At 36.0% G+C, this 18,174-nt stretch overlaps 3 protein-coding genes across 3 annotated transcripts; 2 read left to right on the forward strand and 1 right to left on the reverse strand.

Annotated features, from left to right (window-relative positions):
• Window positions 1-810: 810 nt before the first annotated feature.
• On the reverse strand, window positions 811-1,955 carry LOC113296007. The gene is made up of 5 exons (XM_026544336.1): window positions 1,947-1,955; window positions 1,576-1,827; window positions 1,322-1,408; window positions 1,091-1,231; window positions 811-999 (listed from the first exon to the last, which is right to left on the reverse strand). Exons 1-5 carry the CDS (start codon window positions 1,953-1,955, stop codon window positions 811-813), a joined length of 678 nt encoding a protein of 225 aa, XP_026400121.1.
• A 344-nt stretch (window positions 1,956-2,299) lies between these two features.
• Window positions 2,300-5,923, forward strand: LOC113299645. The gene is made up of 6 exons (XM_026548710.1): window positions 2,300-2,826; window positions 2,977-3,075; window positions 4,076-4,253; window positions 4,648-4,745; window positions 5,321-5,382; window positions 5,481-5,923. The coding sequence occupies exons 1-6, from the start codon at window positions 2,371-2,373 to the stop codon at window positions 5,608-5,610; spliced, it is 1,023 nt and encodes a 340-aa protein (XP_026404495.1). The 5' UTR covers window positions 2,300-2,370; the 3' UTR covers window positions 5,611-5,923.
• Window positions 5,924-8,530: 2,607 nt separating this feature from the next.
• LOC113293394 (abietadienol/abietadienal oxidase-like) lies at window positions 8,531-11,568 on the forward strand. The gene is made up of 10 exons (XM_026542046.1): window positions 8,531-8,654; window positions 9,070-9,387; window positions 9,527-9,851; window positions 9,957-10,106; window positions 10,198-10,446; window positions 10,544-10,630; window positions 10,785-10,863; window positions 10,963-11,084; window positions 11,177-11,304; window positions 11,402-11,568. The coding sequence occupies exons 2-10, from the start codon at window positions 9,155-9,157 to the stop codon at window positions 11,493-11,495; spliced, it is 1,467 nt and encodes a 488-aa protein (XP_026397831.1). The 5' UTR covers window positions 8,531-8,654; window positions 9,070-9,154; the 3' UTR covers window positions 11,496-11,568.
• The last annotated feature ends 6,606 nt before the right edge of the window (window positions 11,569-18,174 follow it).

Here is an 18,174-nt window from a genome sequence, read left to right on the forward strand (position 1 = left end):
GAATAGTGAAAACACTATTCTTAATAGCGCTAAAAAAATGTTATTCTTAATAGCGCTAGAAAAACGCTATTAAGAATAGCGTTTTTTTCTCAGCCGTTAGATTTCAACAACTCATCCTAAATCTACGGACAAAAAAAAACACGCTATTCTTAATAGCGTTTAACGCTATTCTTATTGACGTTCAGATGGATTCCACGAACCCTTCCACGAAACGGTGGAACCTTGCTTGGATTTTCTGTGGAAAACCCCAACTTGGAAGCCATTAGACTTGACATTCCATGGTTTTTCCACACTTGGAATAGGTTGGATTCCACCATAAGACTTGCTCTTATGAAGCCAAATCTTCACCTACAAATGGTTTACTTTTCTAAATACAATCTAATGCCCAAATGAATAAAAGCTATGAACCACTATGGCACTGCCCAAGCCCCCTTAATCACCTTTTTGTTGAGTATTACATTACAATGTTCCAAAGTTGGAGATGAACACCTTCATAGATGTTTCATGACACTGCTCACGTCGGATTACTCAATCAGCCGTACTTGTCAGAGCTGGTCCAAAGTAATGGTTTCATCCTAGTAAATCATTCGTCAATCAATTGAGTTACCAATTGATCTTGGAAGCCTACTGAAATGGAGAAAGGCATTACAGAGAGATTGATTTCTCCTCTTCTGTTGTACATTAACATGCATAAAGTGCTACATATACGAAGCCTAGAAGTTCATTCTCATTTATCATTTGCAGCGCTAGGTAATTCTATAATATCTATGGAATATATATTTTATAAACAAAAAGGATTCATATGTTCTTCTAGAAAAATGGAGCTCTGCGGGGAACACCTTTTCTTTTTCGATGGGATGTTCTGAAGGTATGGCTCACTGCCAAATGCTCGTTCAAGGAAGCTGCCTTAGTAGAAGTCCTCATTGCCACATGCTCGTTTTGACACGACTTTGGTGTTCGAACTGTAGGACTGCTTTCTTCATCAGAATTCACTGACACCTGAATTGCAAAACTATCAACTGAATAAGAATACAGGAAATTTCAAGTCTTATGTTGTAGAAATAACACCGAATTATATGAATGTTGTTACCTGACATGCAATGGAACAGGAAGTACTGTTACTGTAGGGTATGAGGACCCGTTTGCAAACCTCGCATAGCGGATCATCTTTTGAAAATCTTGAAAGCCAGGAATTCAGATGAGTAGCTTTTGCACCATTGCAGGCATATGTCTGCAAAGTTTAATGAAAAAAATCACATTACAGAAAATATGTAGAACTATGGAGGAAAAAAACCCAAATTGGTCAACAAACAATGCAAACCTCGTATAGTTGACCGATCCTGTTTTTTGAAGATTTTGAAGGCCATGAATTCAGATGAATAGCTTTTGCACCGTTGCAGGCATATGTCTGCAAAGTTTTCATAAAAAAATCGCATTACACAAAATATAAAACTATGGAGAGAAAAACCCCAAATCATACTAATCTGTGAAACAAGAGATAAGCAATAATCTCAAGATGAGAACCACAATCAAATGTGATTAACTTATAGAATAAGGAATTAAGAGAAAATTAACCTGAATTTGTGAACAATCAAAGAAATTTTTGATGTCGCCAAGACGAACAACTTTTCTGAAAGTGTTTCGGCGAATCCGAAGAGATTTGTGAAGACGATGTGGTGATGAATTCAAACAATGTAGACAAAGACTCATCTTACAATCAATACAGAAATAGTTCCTCCCATTGTATTTCAATTCTCGGTGATTAGAACAAGAATTAACGAACTCAGTACTCATTAATGTTGTTACCCATTCTTGTGTTTTTTCTCCCTGCAACAACCAAAGCAAAGAAATTAGGTTAACTTTTCTTCATCTAAAACTCTAAATCTGAGTAAATCACACAAGTTTTGATCATTTAAAACTCTAAATCTTAGAAAAAAAACACTCACCCTCGCCATTCTGCGATGATTTTAGAGATTTAACACAGTTCAGAGATGAATTGCAAGAAAATCAATCACCAGACGAGAACTTGTTTAAGGTTATGAACTGAAATTTTGATTTTGAGAGAGAGAGAAACGAAAAGTATGAACGTTTTAGACTGTCATTCCAAGGGTTTGGCGGGAACTAGATCTGTATTTGAGAGTGTAAATGTAAACTGTAAATAGAGCCGGCGGCCCTAGTAATGTTTTCCGGAGAAAGTGTGAGGGGGCGCCTCTAACAAAATGCGTAGTGTGATAATAATTTTTTCCCTATATGTCTTCCAAGGGTTTCATCAAAAGTCGATATAACCCAAGCAGACAAAAATAAAGAAAAGATGATGAGAGAGAATTTCTGAACCCTGAACCCCTAGTGAAAGCACAAAATTGAGCTCTAATGGCTACTTCTTCATCATCATCATCATTTCTAATCAAGCAATCTACTGTGATTACTCCTTCTACTAACGTGCGCCATCAGAATGTCAATTTCTTTAGTCCAAAACCTTTTCCTCTTGTGAACAGAAATGGTTCTTCCACTAGACTGTTTGCTGCTTCAAAAAAGAAGACTGAAGAGATTATAAGTACTGTTAAGCAAGTACAGGAAGAACGAAAACCATTACAGGAGGATGAAGAAGAAGTTGAAGAGGATTTACCATGGATTCAAGAGAAAGCATTGGATGTAGTTGAGTTTACTGGTTCAGTTACTCAAGCTTTACCTGGTCCTAGAGTTGGTCAAAGTAAATTACCATGGCTTCTTGCTGTTCCTTTAGGTTATTTAGGGATTACGTTTGTTATTGCGTTTGTTAAGACTGTTCGGAAGTTTAATTCGCCTAAAGAGAAGAGACGAAAATTGGTAACAATCTCTCTCCATTTCTCTGTCTATTTTAGGGTTCTGTAGAGAAATTGGGATTTTTAGGGGTTTTATTGTTGTTGATTGATGTCTTGTTTTGAAATTGTTTTATATGGTTAGGGCATAATTGGTGAAATTTTTTGTTTTATGCAGGTGAATAAGAATGCTTTCTTATGCATATCAATAGATGAGTTGTTTCAGAAGGGAAGAGATGCTGTGGAACCATCCAGTCTCAAGGAGCTTATGCAAAAGGTTAGATATAAACATTACATGTGAATTTGAAGTTGTTGGTTTGGCTTGTAGTCGGGTATTGTTATTGTGGTTGAATATTATGGAGTTGATTTGATATGAGCCATTTCGCTTGCTGGTAAATAAATGTAAGTTAAATTAGAAACAGTGTAACACACGGTGGTATCAAGTTAGGTTTAATGGTCAGTTGTTAAGCCTCTGTTAGTTATTGGTGAACTTCGGGAATTAGTGTAAACTGGTTCCTATATTGCTGGTTAGACAGAAGGAGGTGACGATGAATGTTTTGTTGCCCTGGTATATATCATATAATGTTATGTTTTGTCATACGTTGGGTCTGTAAGTCATGTGGGGAAATTCTGGAAGAGGAGCGAACAAATGATTTGACCGAGCTGAATGGTTGGATGAAGCTTTGAACAAATCTATGACGTTAGGCATCTGGAATTGAGAATTAAGATGTGCAATTAGTGATCCTCTGTGAATTATCATATGAAATCTAGAGTACTTAAGGATTACATATAGTATACATCGTGGGCCAAAAAACTGTCTCCATGGGTAGTTTTTTCTATCTGTTAACAGTACTCATATGTTACATGATGGGTTTCCCCCTTCATCATTACATCGCATTTTGCAGACTTCTTATAGTGGTTCAATCTATCAGTTATTTTGCATCAGTGTACGTGATAGTTGATTTTGCAAAATGAAACGAGTCCTTAACTCATGTTACAATGAGTGTGATCACCATCAGAGATGGTTGCTCGTACGGATTCCTTGAAAAATTTGATCTGATTGGAGCATTTCCCTCACTTTAGACTATCATAAGAAGTATGCAAGGTACCCAATATATTCAGTTGGCAATGGATGCTATTAGATTACACAACAACACCTTTTCCTATTTTCTTGTCCCTATGCCATGACATCCACTTTAAGTATATTAAGCTATTCTGGATTTTTGTTTTAACTCCATTTCATATGTGTCTTTATTCATTTGCTGCTCTACATCCAGACAGGTTTTGGGATGGAGGAGATCTTGAGGAAGTATGTTCGGTATGCAATGAATGAAAAGCCCTTCAACCCGGATATGGTAGCTGATCTAATCCAACTCAGAAAAGCTTCAATGCTGAATGATAATGAGGTTGCTGAAATTCTAAATGAGATTTCAAGACGAATTGTACGGGACAAAGGTATGTAACTGTAGTCTGATCCACTAATGTAATTCTTATTTAGTGACTCTTCAAAATCACAAAAGCACAAACTGAATACAGTGACTCTTCAAAATCTGTAATAGGAGATATGTGCTCAGACTTAGGCTTAAAATGACTTTTGTGTAGTGGGTACTTGAGTACAGTTGGAACTTGGAAATAAGAAGTCTTCTTTTGTTCGGTGTCTCTTATAGGTTTAAGACATTTTTGCGATTTATGAATAAAGAATCTTGTATCAAATGACGCCTCTTAATTTGTCAAATGGAGTGCATGATCCAAAATAAGCAAAGACAAATGATGATAAGTGATTGATCTGGTGATCTACTGTAATTGCTCCACAGATGCGACAGCTAACATCTTTACTATGCCTTTTCAGGTCCTGTTGTCATGGATATTTCTGGATACTCAGAGAAGGGTTTCAAGAGAAAACTTGCTGTGCAGGCCCTTTTTGGGAAGATTTTTTATCTATCAGAGGTAAATGGATGGACATTCAATTTAATTGCATTATATGTTTGCAAATATTGCTTTTTTGTTCCTGTGTTTTTCCACAGTATTTGGTTAATATGATTATTACATCATTCATTTTTTGCTGCGATAATAGAACTTTGTGGAAAAGATTGTACGGGTCTGACCAGCAGTTGAATGAAGCTATGATATTAAAAGAAATACTATGCCTAATTTTCATTTTGGCACCCGAATTACTAAGTTGCATGGTGATATGCTATATACGTGTAAATACAGAAGCTATGCCAGTCCTGAATAAATTGGCCTATTTGGGTGAACAGCTTACATGCCCGACTGTTCGGGTATAGATTGATTGCATATCATATGCCACGCGACACGTGGGATGAGTTTACCAAATGATTCTGTATTCACAACAAAAGAAGATTGAAACAAAGGATTTGACGAGTCCTAACCTCTATTACTTTCTTGCTTGGGAGCCTGGTTATTATTTTCAGTTATGAGTTTTGGTGAATTCTATGCGTTTGATGAGATGTGCGGCTTTGGTATGTTTAATTGATTATACTTTTGTTGTGTTTACAAACCAGCTACCGGAGTTCGGTTCGAGGGAAAGCTCCTTGATCATAAAGGACATATTTGGTGTTACAGAGTAGGCCTCATTGAATGAACTAAGTCTTTTACGTCGTGGCCTCTTCTGTCTTTTTGATTCCTGTATATTTACTTTTCCCGTTGTTATGCATTATCCAGTGAAGATGCAATTACTCTCCGAACACATACTCTGTCTGAGTCTGGGGATGTGGAGTCACTGCAAAAGATGCTTGGAAATTCGAATCCTGAAGAACCCAATGAAGGATCATCCATTGCTTCTGATGATTAATGCGTAAGATACCTCAGATATTCAAATGCAGGGGCATTAGTGGAAGAACAGTGTTAGGTTTAGCTTGATGTTCCTTTAGCAAACCGTCAGCAACATCATCTTCAATTTACTTTTGGTTGTATATACTGATAAGATTTTGGGAAGTCCCTTTCCCCTACCCTATACTCAGTAACATATGCATTTTTGCCGAACAATCAGTGACTATTTTACCGGGAGATTTAATAATAAAAAAAGAGAAAGATGTAGCCAAGGGGTATGGGGAATTTTTGCAGTAGATTTGCAGATTTAATCAAGTAAGCTGATGTTTCTTTTCTTTTTTTATTCTTTTTAAGTTTTCTTCCAATGAATGGCAAACCTATAGCGTAGGATATCTCAGTTTCAGGACTAGGAGTTGCACCACCGCATCATTAACATGGCTATTGGGATGATGTTAGTTATGAATTGAAAGTCCTGACCAACGAAATAGAACCCTCACATTGGTTTTCTTATTATTATTAGGTATCAAACCAAAGATTCCTAGCCACCAAACCCCACTATGGCAGTTGTAACTGATTAGTTGTTCCCAAGCTCCATAACTATTCTTTTTTGTTTGTTGATTGATTAATAACTATGCGTGACTGATTATGTGTATAACCATTATCTGAATTTTGTCCTTGGCTATAAGCATTTATATCTTTTATAGTTTTTTTTTTAATTTAGTTTCTTCTCAGCTAGGTGTTTTATGCATAATTCTAGACATAATTATTTGTAAGCTTGTGAGATAAGAACATTCATGAATTAGTTTTGGTCACTAAGAAGACAAAATCAGAGGCAGATTTCGTGAATCAGGGATTTTATTTTCTCAATCTTAGACCATGACAACCGAAATCATGAGAAGTTTAGCGACATGTATCTTATTGAGTTATTTCTAATTTAAACAATCTAGAAACACAATCTTGTTGTTAAATCATGTTTCCCTGTTCCTTAGATTTTTCCTTACCATTTTTAATACATATTAGTTGTGGATTTCGGCAGCTTTCCTTTTTGTCTTTCAAACTTCAACTCTACATTAACAGGGTTTCCTTGGTTTGCTGCTGCGGAAACCCTACTTGCTTCACATACTGGCATCTTAGAAGTATTTTGCTTGCTTGTTTTTGTCATGTTGACATGCTTGTTAGTTGATTCGCTAAAACAGTGACTTCTGCAGTACATATATTGTAAGACCCACAAGTATAGCATTTTGCATTGCTTTATGTTGAAGATGGTTAATTTCTTTTAAGATTTTTATACACAGATTTTGTTCAGTTTTTGGAAACTTGTAATGCTTTTTGACTATGTTGCAAGTTACTAGCATTTTGGATTGTTTGTTACTTTAGTTTCATTTTAATCGTTGTGGTTAACTTAGCATGATTTTACAATGGCCTCTTTGAATTTGGCATCTCAACTCAAACTAGATCTAGTTCTTAAAATTCATGAGAAAGATGATTAACAATGGATACAACAACGGCAGTTTTTTTTTTGTTTGGTTTTATATACTTTATTTCATATATTTGTTTATTTCATCTGTATGAGAATTATTGCCATTGATTTCTAATAATTAGCAGAAGCGGTAAACAGATTCCATGTGACCCCAAGGACATAATAAATGTTGAAGTTTCTCCAAATTGGTATAAAGGGTTTAGAATGACAACCAGCAGCTAACTGTTGTCATAAACAATTTCGTATATTTTAATCCAGAAAACGTGAATGATAGGAAATCTAAGTTTGATGGTTTTTTTAAGTTTTGTTTTTCTAGAGAGAGAAATGCTAGTTGATGGGATCATATGTGGAGGTTCTGGATACCACTAGACATGCTCTGCTCAATGCCTCTTCATCCAGTATTTCTAACCTGCAAAAAAGTCTCCTACTTAGGCTACTAGCAATATATTAAGGGTTAAGCTCTAATTTGTTGTTATTTTAGTGCAGCTTGGTCCGGGCAGCTGGCTTTAGCTTCTACTTCTAGCATTGTAGCTTGATTAACCTTCCTAGCGAGCTTATGTTGGATATGTAAGATTGCTGTGTTTAGATGCTGTTGCATAAAGTCATACTCATACCAGATGCAGAATTTGAGATCACACGTGAAACATGGGCAGAAATACGGGGACTTGTTCTGGATCCCGAGACCTGATAATGTGAACTTCTTTTTATTGCGACTATGTTTTGGTTGGTGTCTCAAAAGAGTGCTCCACACCAAAAACGTGTAACTTATTGGAGAAAGGAGGAATTATCCACAAAATTTGTCTTGGGTGTATAAACCCATCACAAGGCGGTTTTTCAGCATATTTGAGCGACTCGGAGTCTCGGACTGTCTTGGAATCTGTGTAACGTGAATTATTGATAAAGTCCCACCCGTTGACATCCATCTGACTTGGGAAGTTAAAATGAAAAGTACTGTAGCAGTACATTTTGTGTACCCGAAATAGGTCTCTGCCAGTGTTCCACAGACCACAATCTTTTTTACCCGCGAATCTTCAATTTAGTTTTGAACACAACTCCGATATGGAAAATGATTGATTGTTTGCCTGTTACTAACTAGTTGCTTGCAATTACAATGAGGTGGCACTTTAGCCACCTTTGGATCAAGACATTGATTTATGGATACGGGCCACGCCCAAAACGGTATCAGATCGTGTATAGCACACGTAAAACTCTGACACAGTTGCAGCAGTAACCTAAGCCGAGTCGATGTATAACCGACAAAAGGTCAAAAGTCAAACATATCCTCTAAGGCTAAAGCTGTCTCTACTTAAATGCTAATTTAGTCTAAGCTTAGTATTATATCAAAGATGAGAGTGGACTATGTATTATCGTTAGCTTTTGATGCAACCTAATAATAACTGAACTAAACCTCAACCCCCATAAATAATATACAGATAGAGAGAGAAAAACAAACAAAATACAGCATCAGTCTGTTCATCTTTGTATGCACATCTGCAGGGTCTTTCTCCTAAATTTCTTGAGAGATTTCATTAGCATTCTCACATGTCCGTAATGATGATGTTTTGAGCACAGTCTATTATCACCAGGTAATTTATAATTTTTCATCAGTCACCTACATTTATTTACTCATACCTTTCATTCTCATACATCTACTTACATAGATTATGAGAGTTCGGTCGTTTTCTACCAACGTTATTTAGCCACCAAGGATGTAACTAGATGCACTCGCTGTTTGGGCTACTTTGGGAGTGCTAGAGGAGTAGCTTCTTTACCTCTGGAACATACATGTTGAACAAAATAGTTGCAAGAAATATTCAATTCGATTGAAGATCGTCGTGTTAATGTTGAAAAATGAAGAATTAATAGGTTTTCCAGCACGACTAAAGCTCTTTTCTGTGTTGAAAATTCGTTCATCATTATACACTTATAATCCTCCTTTTTATTTAGGAGATTTTTTTTAGTTCTTATTATTAATGTACATATATGTTTATTTCCTTGCAGGTTTTTTTTTATTCATCTGTGATGGTCTGTTCATGGTAATTCATAAGTAGCCATATTACTAGTACAATTTTGTACTACTAGTAAAATGGAAGAAAATTACTATGTCATTTGCGCTTCATCAATAGTCGTATCAACTTTATTTTTCATCGTTTTTGTAAAGATTTTGCGAACGAAAAATAAAAAGATTGGGAAAAACGGCACTTGCTTGAAATTTCCTCCAGGAGGTAGAGGCTGGCCGTTGATTGGCGATAGCCTTAATTGGTACAATGCTGTTGCAGGTTCTCATCCACCCGCTTTCGTTGAAGAGCAGGTTAAGAGGTACTTAAAACCAAACGCTGATTATATGTTCTGAGTAATACAAAGCCATAGATGATGGCGCTTTCATGTCATCTCTTTTTGAACCCCACATAAGGTAAAGTATTGAAGTGCACATGTTGATATTTATGATCATATGCAGGTATGGAAGGATATTTTCATGTAGTTTATTCGGGAAAAGGGCTGTCGTATCGGCGGATCCAAGTTTTAATCGGTTTATCATGCTAAATGAAGGGAAACTATTTCAATCAAGTTATCCGAAATCATTTAGAGACTTGGTTGGAAAAAATGGGCTAATCACAGTACATGGAGAGCAACAAAGAAAACTCCATGCAATTGCATCAAGCATGATGAGACTAGATAAGCTCAGAGTTCATTTCCTTAAAGACATTCAGATGGTTATGCTTCGGACTTTAAATAATTTACAAGAAGATCAAACATATCTTCTTCAAGATGTTTGCAGAAAGGTACATATACACAGAAACCGGCCATACCTTAAACATGCATTTAGTACTTGTTTGTAAGTCATATTAAAAAAAAAGGCTGATTTTGGAAGTCTGAAACATATGTAGGTGGCAATTGAATTGATGGTGAATCAACTAATGGGAGTCTCAAGTGAATCAGAAGTAAACCAAATGGCTGGATTCTTTTCAGACTTTGTGGATGGTTGTCTTTCCGTTCCCATTAATTTGCCAGGGTTTACATACCATACTGCAATGAAGGTATATATGATATCCTTTACTACGTGTGTTTTAATTTTCTCTGGTGATAGTAGTGTCTTATCTGACCTTCATTTGTGTATGTGTGTATTAGGCAAGGGACAATATAATTAGCAAAATTGACAAGACAGTTGAGAAGATAAAAAATGAACAACTTTCAGCGACATCTGAAGCCAGAAATGGTGTTCTCGGAAGGTTAATAGAAGAACAAAGCTTACCAGATGCTGTAGTTGCGGATTTTATAATCAATTTACTGTTTGCCGGCAATGAAACTACTGCTAAAACTATGCTTTTTGCAGTATATTTTCTCAGTCAATCTCCCAAGGCACTTCAAGAAATTTTGGTAATATATACCTTACTAACATAAGATTGTTCATCTAATCTAATAAACTTATAAGTTGATCAATGTTCTAACATGTCTATAAGTTTTGACACAACAGGCAGAACAAGATGGTATCAGAGGAACTTCTGGTGATGAACACATGCTCACTTGGGAGGACTACAAGGCTATGCCTTTCACTCAGTGTGTAAGTATCCAAGTCTAGAAGTCTCTTTTATTTCATAGGAGGCGAGGTTTTAAAGAGACCTAACAAACTTTGGCTTTCAAGGAAGAACCTAGATTTAATTGTCAACAACATATACTACCATGCAACTGAAACTAATGAGCATGCTCGTGTGCAGGTTATAGATGAGACACTTAGGATAGGGGGAATTGCGATATGGTTGATGAGAGAAGCAAAAGAAGATGTTGAATATCAAGGTAGCTATTTTTGTCTTTGTCATGCATTTTTCTAGGTGTGTTGCAAAACATTTAGTAAACAATCAAGTAGTTATTTTTCTTAATTTTTTTGTAATGCAGAATATGTAATACCGAAAGGATGCTTTGTAGTGCCATTTCTATCAGCAGTTCACTTGGATGAAAACATCTACAAGGGTGCTGTGAATTTTAATCCATGGAGATGGATGGACCCTGACAATAAGGTAACTACATTCAGTTAAATCTGATCCACAAACCCTTGCTCGACCACAAGGATCCGAGGCTTTGGTATATTAATCAGTTGTATAACAAACAGGAAAAAAGAAACTGGAGGACTAGTTCTTTCTATTCACCATTTGGAGGAGGGGCAAGATTTTGTCCCGGTGCTGAGTTAGCCCGCCTACAAATTGCCATCTTTTTACATTTCTTCCTCACCAAATACAGGTTGGCTAACTCTAAATTCTTTGCCGATCTTTTTGCCCTTTTTAGATTCATATCTGATTCAAAACTTACTATTGGTTTTGATTGATCGATGCCGCAGGTGGAGCCAAGTTAAGGATGATAGAATGTCATTCTTTCCATCGGCGCGACTTGTAAATGGCTTACAAATTCGTATATCGAAAAGGACGGATTGATGATGATGCGTGCGATCTCGACTCAATTGTAAATGGTTTCTGGAGGAGATTGGATTGTTGAATCTCTTGAATTGTTCAGACAGATATACAAATCCATATATATTGTTTTTATTTATATATGATTTGTATATTAAATTTGATTTTTTCATGTTTGTACATTCTTCATCACCTACTACTATTACGATTTAAATTGTTTCCAAGTAGCACATTGGACGAGACAATGAGATTTTGTTAGTCAGTTACGAATAACAAGAGTTAAGAGCTTAACCTATGAGAACATATGAGATATATGTATGATAGCAAAGAACAAATCTCACAGGAAGTCAAAGCAACACATAAGAATAATCGTGAGGATCAAGTATCGAGATCATCTTAGCTAAGATACAAACTTGTATTAACAAGGTTTGATTTACTCTTAGAAGGAAGAACTAATCTTTTCAGCAAGAAATTACACCAAAAACGGCAACCAAAAGCGTATGAAAGTGGAGACTCGAAGCGTGCGGGTGGAGACTCCTCGAACGAGCAAACTGCCTAAACCTTTTCAAACAGATGCGCTGCACAAGAGTGCTTTGAGTTCGAGAGATCAATCTGTAAGACTCCGGCCTAAACCAAGAAAATGGTCGTTCCAGAGTCAATTCAGTCACAAAGAGAGATGAGGGTAGATATGTAAGAGGGAAGCTGAGAAGTGTATGTGAGATCAATGATGATCAAGGATTGTGGATGTCTTGACGATTTATGCAAGTTGGTGAATTGTTGAGTTCTGAGATAAGTTTTGATCGATTGAGCGATAATTTCTTGTAGGTCGAAATTGTTGTTTACCAGATGATTCTTGAGTTTTCAATCATGGATTCGAAACTTATTTATATTGCAAGAATAGTAGACACATTGATCCCAGTAAGTGTTACAGTTGCTGAAGTGAAAGAGTGGGAAAATGGAAAATCGTGGTTAAACCAGTTCCATGTCGTGCGGACACTTGGTTGATTGTCCATCCACTACTTTGCTAACTTCCTCAAACGCTTGCACGATTTACTCACATTTCTCATCGTGGGTGTACACACGTGCCGTAGGCCGCCAGACCAAAACCCTAATAATTATCCCCCCATGTGACATGATTGATGTCTCATGAATGTGGAGTCTGCAAGGCAGGTTTAAATCTAAAGATCGTAGCAGTCCCATCCCTTTTTCCAAAGAAATAGCTTAGTAGCCACATTAGTCAGTTGTTGACTTGACTAGACGATGAGTCTTAGCCTTGATGACTCGAGCATAATGAACGAATGTAGTATGCTATGAGACTCATGGATTGAGCATAAAGTGTCTGCTGAGACACAATAATGGAAATACGTTGAGTCTTGATGAATTGTGATATATCATTTACCAGTCGAAGTAATAATGATATTTAGATCGAGCGTCCGATGAGATTGCTCGATCAAGGACTTATTTTGATATGTCGAGTATTCGAAAAAAAATCAAAGATATTGCTGAATTATACAGAACGCTCTTTTCTGATCTAATATATCGATGAGTGATCGAATGACAAAGTAGGAATCATAAATATTGGATGGTCGTCCGTTCGAACCATGTTGCTCAGTCAAGCAAAAATGTTGGTAGCAGGACCAAACATTGGTATAAATCAGAATATTGATTGTTGGATCAATAGAATTCTAGAATGTTGATAGTTGAATCAACATGAGGGATCTTGCTACTTCAATATTGATAGCTGGATAAATATGAGAATTACTGCTCGGTCGAGAAATTAAATATTGATAGCAAGTATTACTAATTTGAGCAAGTGTTGCTCGATTGAGCAAATATTGCTAGCTTGAGCAAATATTTCCCGATTAATGAATTATTGGTAGCGTGACCGATTAATATGATTAAAATAATAGCAGCTGGACCGAATATTATTAATTAGAATCTTGATTGTTGGATCAACATTAAAATATTAGGGTTTGAACGTGTTCAGAATTATGCTTTGCAGAGCATTTGGTTTGAAACCCTAATTCTGATCGATTGTTGATCAATGGATGATTTACTGAAAATCAACCGTGAGTGAGATAGGAACCGGTTACATGAGATGATGGCCTGAACATGTAGCGCCAAGGTGCTCGAATGAGAATGCACCAAAGTCCTTTGTATACCAGATGGCGAAAGGATGATTAAATGCTCGTTTAATCATCATTAAAATAATGCTCGTCTGAGTATTAGGTGGTAAAACCTAATTATGGAGAGAGAGGAGGGACCGACCAATGCATTTGGGTGATCTCTCATGCATATTTGGGTGCTCTTTCGTGCATCATTGTTAAGTACACTTGCACCATTTTCTCGGGGCTTACTCGGTGGTGGCCCATATGCCCGAACAGAGAATATTTATTACTAATTCATGGAATTCAACTGAGAATAAACCATGAAACAAAGTAATAAAATAGATCTATTATCTATTACTAATTCATGGAATTCAGCCGGGAATAAGCCATGAAACAGAGTAATGAGATAGATTGATTATCCATTACTAATTCATGGAATTCAGCCAGGAATAAGCCATGAAACTGATTAATGAGATATAATAGATTATTTTTTTAGGAATTCAATTGATGAATTGCGCTTAAATTTAATCTGTGAATTGCTCTATACTAGCATGCAATATGTCTAGGAGCATTATGTTTATTCGGGAATCGAGGTATGAGATGATAGAGGCATCATACTCGTTCTGAATATTGATTCTGCATAGTCAGGGAATAATGTGGCATCTTGAAGACTTTAGCACTCTATACTCGCATGCAATATGTCTAGGAGCCGTCCAATCATTAAGAGAGTTTATACATATACATTCTACATAGTCAGGGAACAATGTGGCATCCTGAAGACGTTAACGCTCTATACTAGGTTGCAATATGTCTAGGAGCCTCCCAATCAATTAGATTCTACGTAGAAGTGTTGATGAAATATGTGAAGTGTCGAAAAGCTCAGTTGAGAGGCTTTACGAATAAAATATTCATACAAAGCTCTAAAAGGGTGTACGTTCCGTCATAGATTGTGAAATGAGCTTTCAAATCCTAAAATATGATTTTCACATACGTGTCTGAAGCCGTGTCAGAAACATGTAAGATCATGGTTTTACGATTAAGCCTTTGTCGAAAATCCATCGCCAACAAACCTGTATATTTAAGAACTTGAACACAAATCAAGTTAGGTAAACATGATTGGTACACAAGGTACGTGGATCGTTAGCCGCATTAGTTTTTATAACATAAGTACTTCACCATTGATCCACTATCTCTTAACTAATGGTGAATGATGTACCGTAATATGTATGATTATCATGTCTTGAGAGTTTTGCCCATAATCCTAACCTAATTTTAAATATCAACACTATAATTAGTAAATAATCTAGCACATATCCTTCTGAGCTTGTTATGTATAAATTCATATGGATCCTGTTCCCGTTTCTTGCTTAGGAGTCAGATAGACAGAGAGAACTCTAGAATGAGCGTAAGAATTGTTGATACCCACATCGAGTCATTATAATTTGAACTCACTAGAATGTGGTACACCTTGAGTTGAATTTAACTATATTGACTATTTCAATTTGTAGGTGCATAGGAGACAACTATGACAATCACTTGGGAGATTTGCAGTCATAACCATTCTCACAAGAAGGTCACGTAACCTCTTATCATGGATACATATTTATGGAGCAACGACTCAACATGAAAAAGATATATAAATTATTGTCTTAGGAAACATTGGGTACTTAACTTCAAGTATATGTTTAAACAATTAATTTTGATGATACTAGGATTTCCACCAAATTACTTAGCGAAACGTAAGTGTACCAACAACATAAATGAAAATATTTTGGTATTTATAGATCATGGCATCAAACATATAAACATAAATCTTGATCAAGTTTATAAACATACATTTTTAGAAGAATACATCATGAATCTTACGGATTTACCAAATACTCCATATTTTACCCAACATTATAATATGTGTGCACTAACTCTTGTGCTTCCCTCACCATGTTTCGTAATAGGGCATTTCTTGGTGAGGGTGCACTTAAAATATGATTAAGTTGTGTTGGGGTGAACATTAATTTATTTACCATATGAGATTGTAACAAACGTTTCCACATTTATGGATTTTTCACCATTTACAGTTTTTGGCTTAGTTTGTTTCTTCTTCCAAATACTCTTGTTTTTCACTTTTGGATTATCATGAAGGGGATCACTTTTAGAACCCTTGAGATATATATCATTCTTTCTCAAAGTAATGGAGTACTCAATCATTTCTTTTGTCATAAAATTTTCTGGGAGATTATTCTTCTTGACACTTAATGCTTCATTGGTGTTTTTTGGTATCCACATCTGAATGCCTGGAGGAGCGCAATTGGAACCTTTTTGGATTGACTATTCTTTTGCAAGTTAGTCTTTCTCCAATTGGGTGGATCGGATCTGGTCTTCGCTTTTACAAATTTTTCCTTTCTATGATCATGACGATTATGAAGGGCTCAGTGTGACGTTTATAGGAAAAGCTACGATTATCACAACAATGATTTCTTTACCTATAGTTCAGACTATACAACCATAATATCCAGGGGATTAGCCTTAATTTATGATCTAGGTTTGATCACTTCTTGTGATGCCTAAACAAGAACATCGTGAAGTTTCTCGCTCCTTATGCAAAAACGACATCCCCTTTGTAGGTGACCTTTATTCCCATAATAATATCAAACATAAGGAATTTTCTTACCTAGATGCAGGTGTGCAGGCTTTGGATCTTGGTGGACTTTGATCTTTCGAACATTAACTGACAATGAATGTATTTCACTTTGTCAATGAGTGGAAGCTTTTTGTTGAGAAGAATCACTAGCCTTGACAAATTTTACCTCTTTTCTAGTACTTGGAGCATTTATTCCCTTATAGCCCAATACTCGTGTGTCACGATGATTTTTACTTGCTCCTAACATTGAGGTTAATTTGTTTGAGCTAGTATTGAACTATTTCATGTCTTATTCCAACATGTTGATTTTATCAAGGGAAACAACTAGATCAGCCTCAAGGAGTTTTCTCGGGAGAGACAAGCACTTTCTCCGTTTTTAAAACTTATTTGTTGGTAGCTAATCCTCGTTTCAGTTGCTGCAAGTTTCTCTTCCAACTTATAGAAATCTCGACGAAAATTATCACATTCAAGTGACTTTTTACTTGGGTCTTGCTCACGATTTTTTATGATCGAAATGTTAATGTGATAACCACAATCAAAAACATAGTAAATTCTTCTGAATTTCTTATTTTCTCGACATAGAGGAGTCAGAATATAAATGATACAAGAAGTCACCATCTTTATTATTTCAAAAAAGAGTCCAACAATTTAAAGTACTATGAGATTTCCTCATCTACATCTTTATCAATATCTGAGTCATGTTCATCAGAAATTTCATCCAACCGTTTTCCTAGGCGTGAATCTCCTAGTTATCAACACTTTCTACATAATTATCAAGATGAACTTGTCTAGTAGAATCACTCGAGGTGATTTTATGAGAGTATTCAGATATTGATTTTGATAAGATAGTTCCCTCAGGTGTTAAAAAAAATCAAATCATGTGTGTTCTATATTCGATTTTATGTCTATAGGTCAGATGACTACAAACACATAATTATTAGGTCTTTATAGTGTTTTCCTGCTCTGATACCAATTGAATAAGGAGAAGTTACCAAGTACACCACCAAATTTTTCGTTCGGAAACCTGCATGGAAAAAACCTAACACAATTGCAAGTAGATCTAACAAAGATCATTGAACAATATGTATGTAGAGTTTTTTTCTTATCTCTTCCGCAATAAATATGTTTAGACTAAAAGTTTGCAAACCTGATTGGGTAAAAGAGTTCTTGGAAAATCTTAAAAATCAATATCTAAGATCAATCTAGTTGAAAAAGCGGGGGTCTAACAACCACACCCAATATTTCGCTTAGCAATCTGTATGGACAAACTCCACTATACTTTTAAGAGAATCAACTAGACAGTCAGACTCAATCTTATAAAAAGTATATCAAGAGTTATGTCTCAATTTCTCGATTCAATACTTACTCAAGCAAATAGAAATCTGCGAGTCTAATTGAACACAAGAGAAATTAACTTGAACGGTACCAAAGACCAATGTTAAAGTATCAATCAATTTCAATCAACAACCAAAGGTTGGATTTCCCAATTGATCGATTCAACGCACAACCTGTGATATTTCAATTATATAACAAAATATAATATGGAAAAGAAATAACACATACACCAGAAGTTTTGTTAACGAGGAAACCGCAAATACAGAAAAACCCTGGGACCTAGTCCAGATTGAACACACATTGTATTAAGCCGCTAGAGATACTAGCCTACTACAAACTAACTTCGGTCTTTTCTGTAGTTGAACCCCAATCAATCTCACACTGATCCAAGGTACAGTTGCGCTCCTTACGTCTCTGATCCCATCAGGATACTACGCACTTGATTCCCTTAGCTGATCTCACCCAAAACTAAGAGTTGCTACGACCCAAAGCCGAAGACTTTAATAAACAAATCTGTATCACACAGAAAAGTCTACAGGAATAGATAAATCTGTCTCCCACAGAAATACCTATGAGTTTTTGTTCCGTCTTTTGATAAATCAAGGTGAACATGAACCAATTG

This window comes from Papaver somniferum, chromosome 7, assembly GCF_003573695.1.
Source record: "Papaver somniferum cultivar HN1 chromosome 7, ASM357369v1, whole genome shotgun sequence".
Lineage (NCBI taxonomy): Eukaryota > Viridiplantae > Streptophyta > Magnoliopsida > Ranunculales > Papaveraceae > Papaver > Papaver somniferum.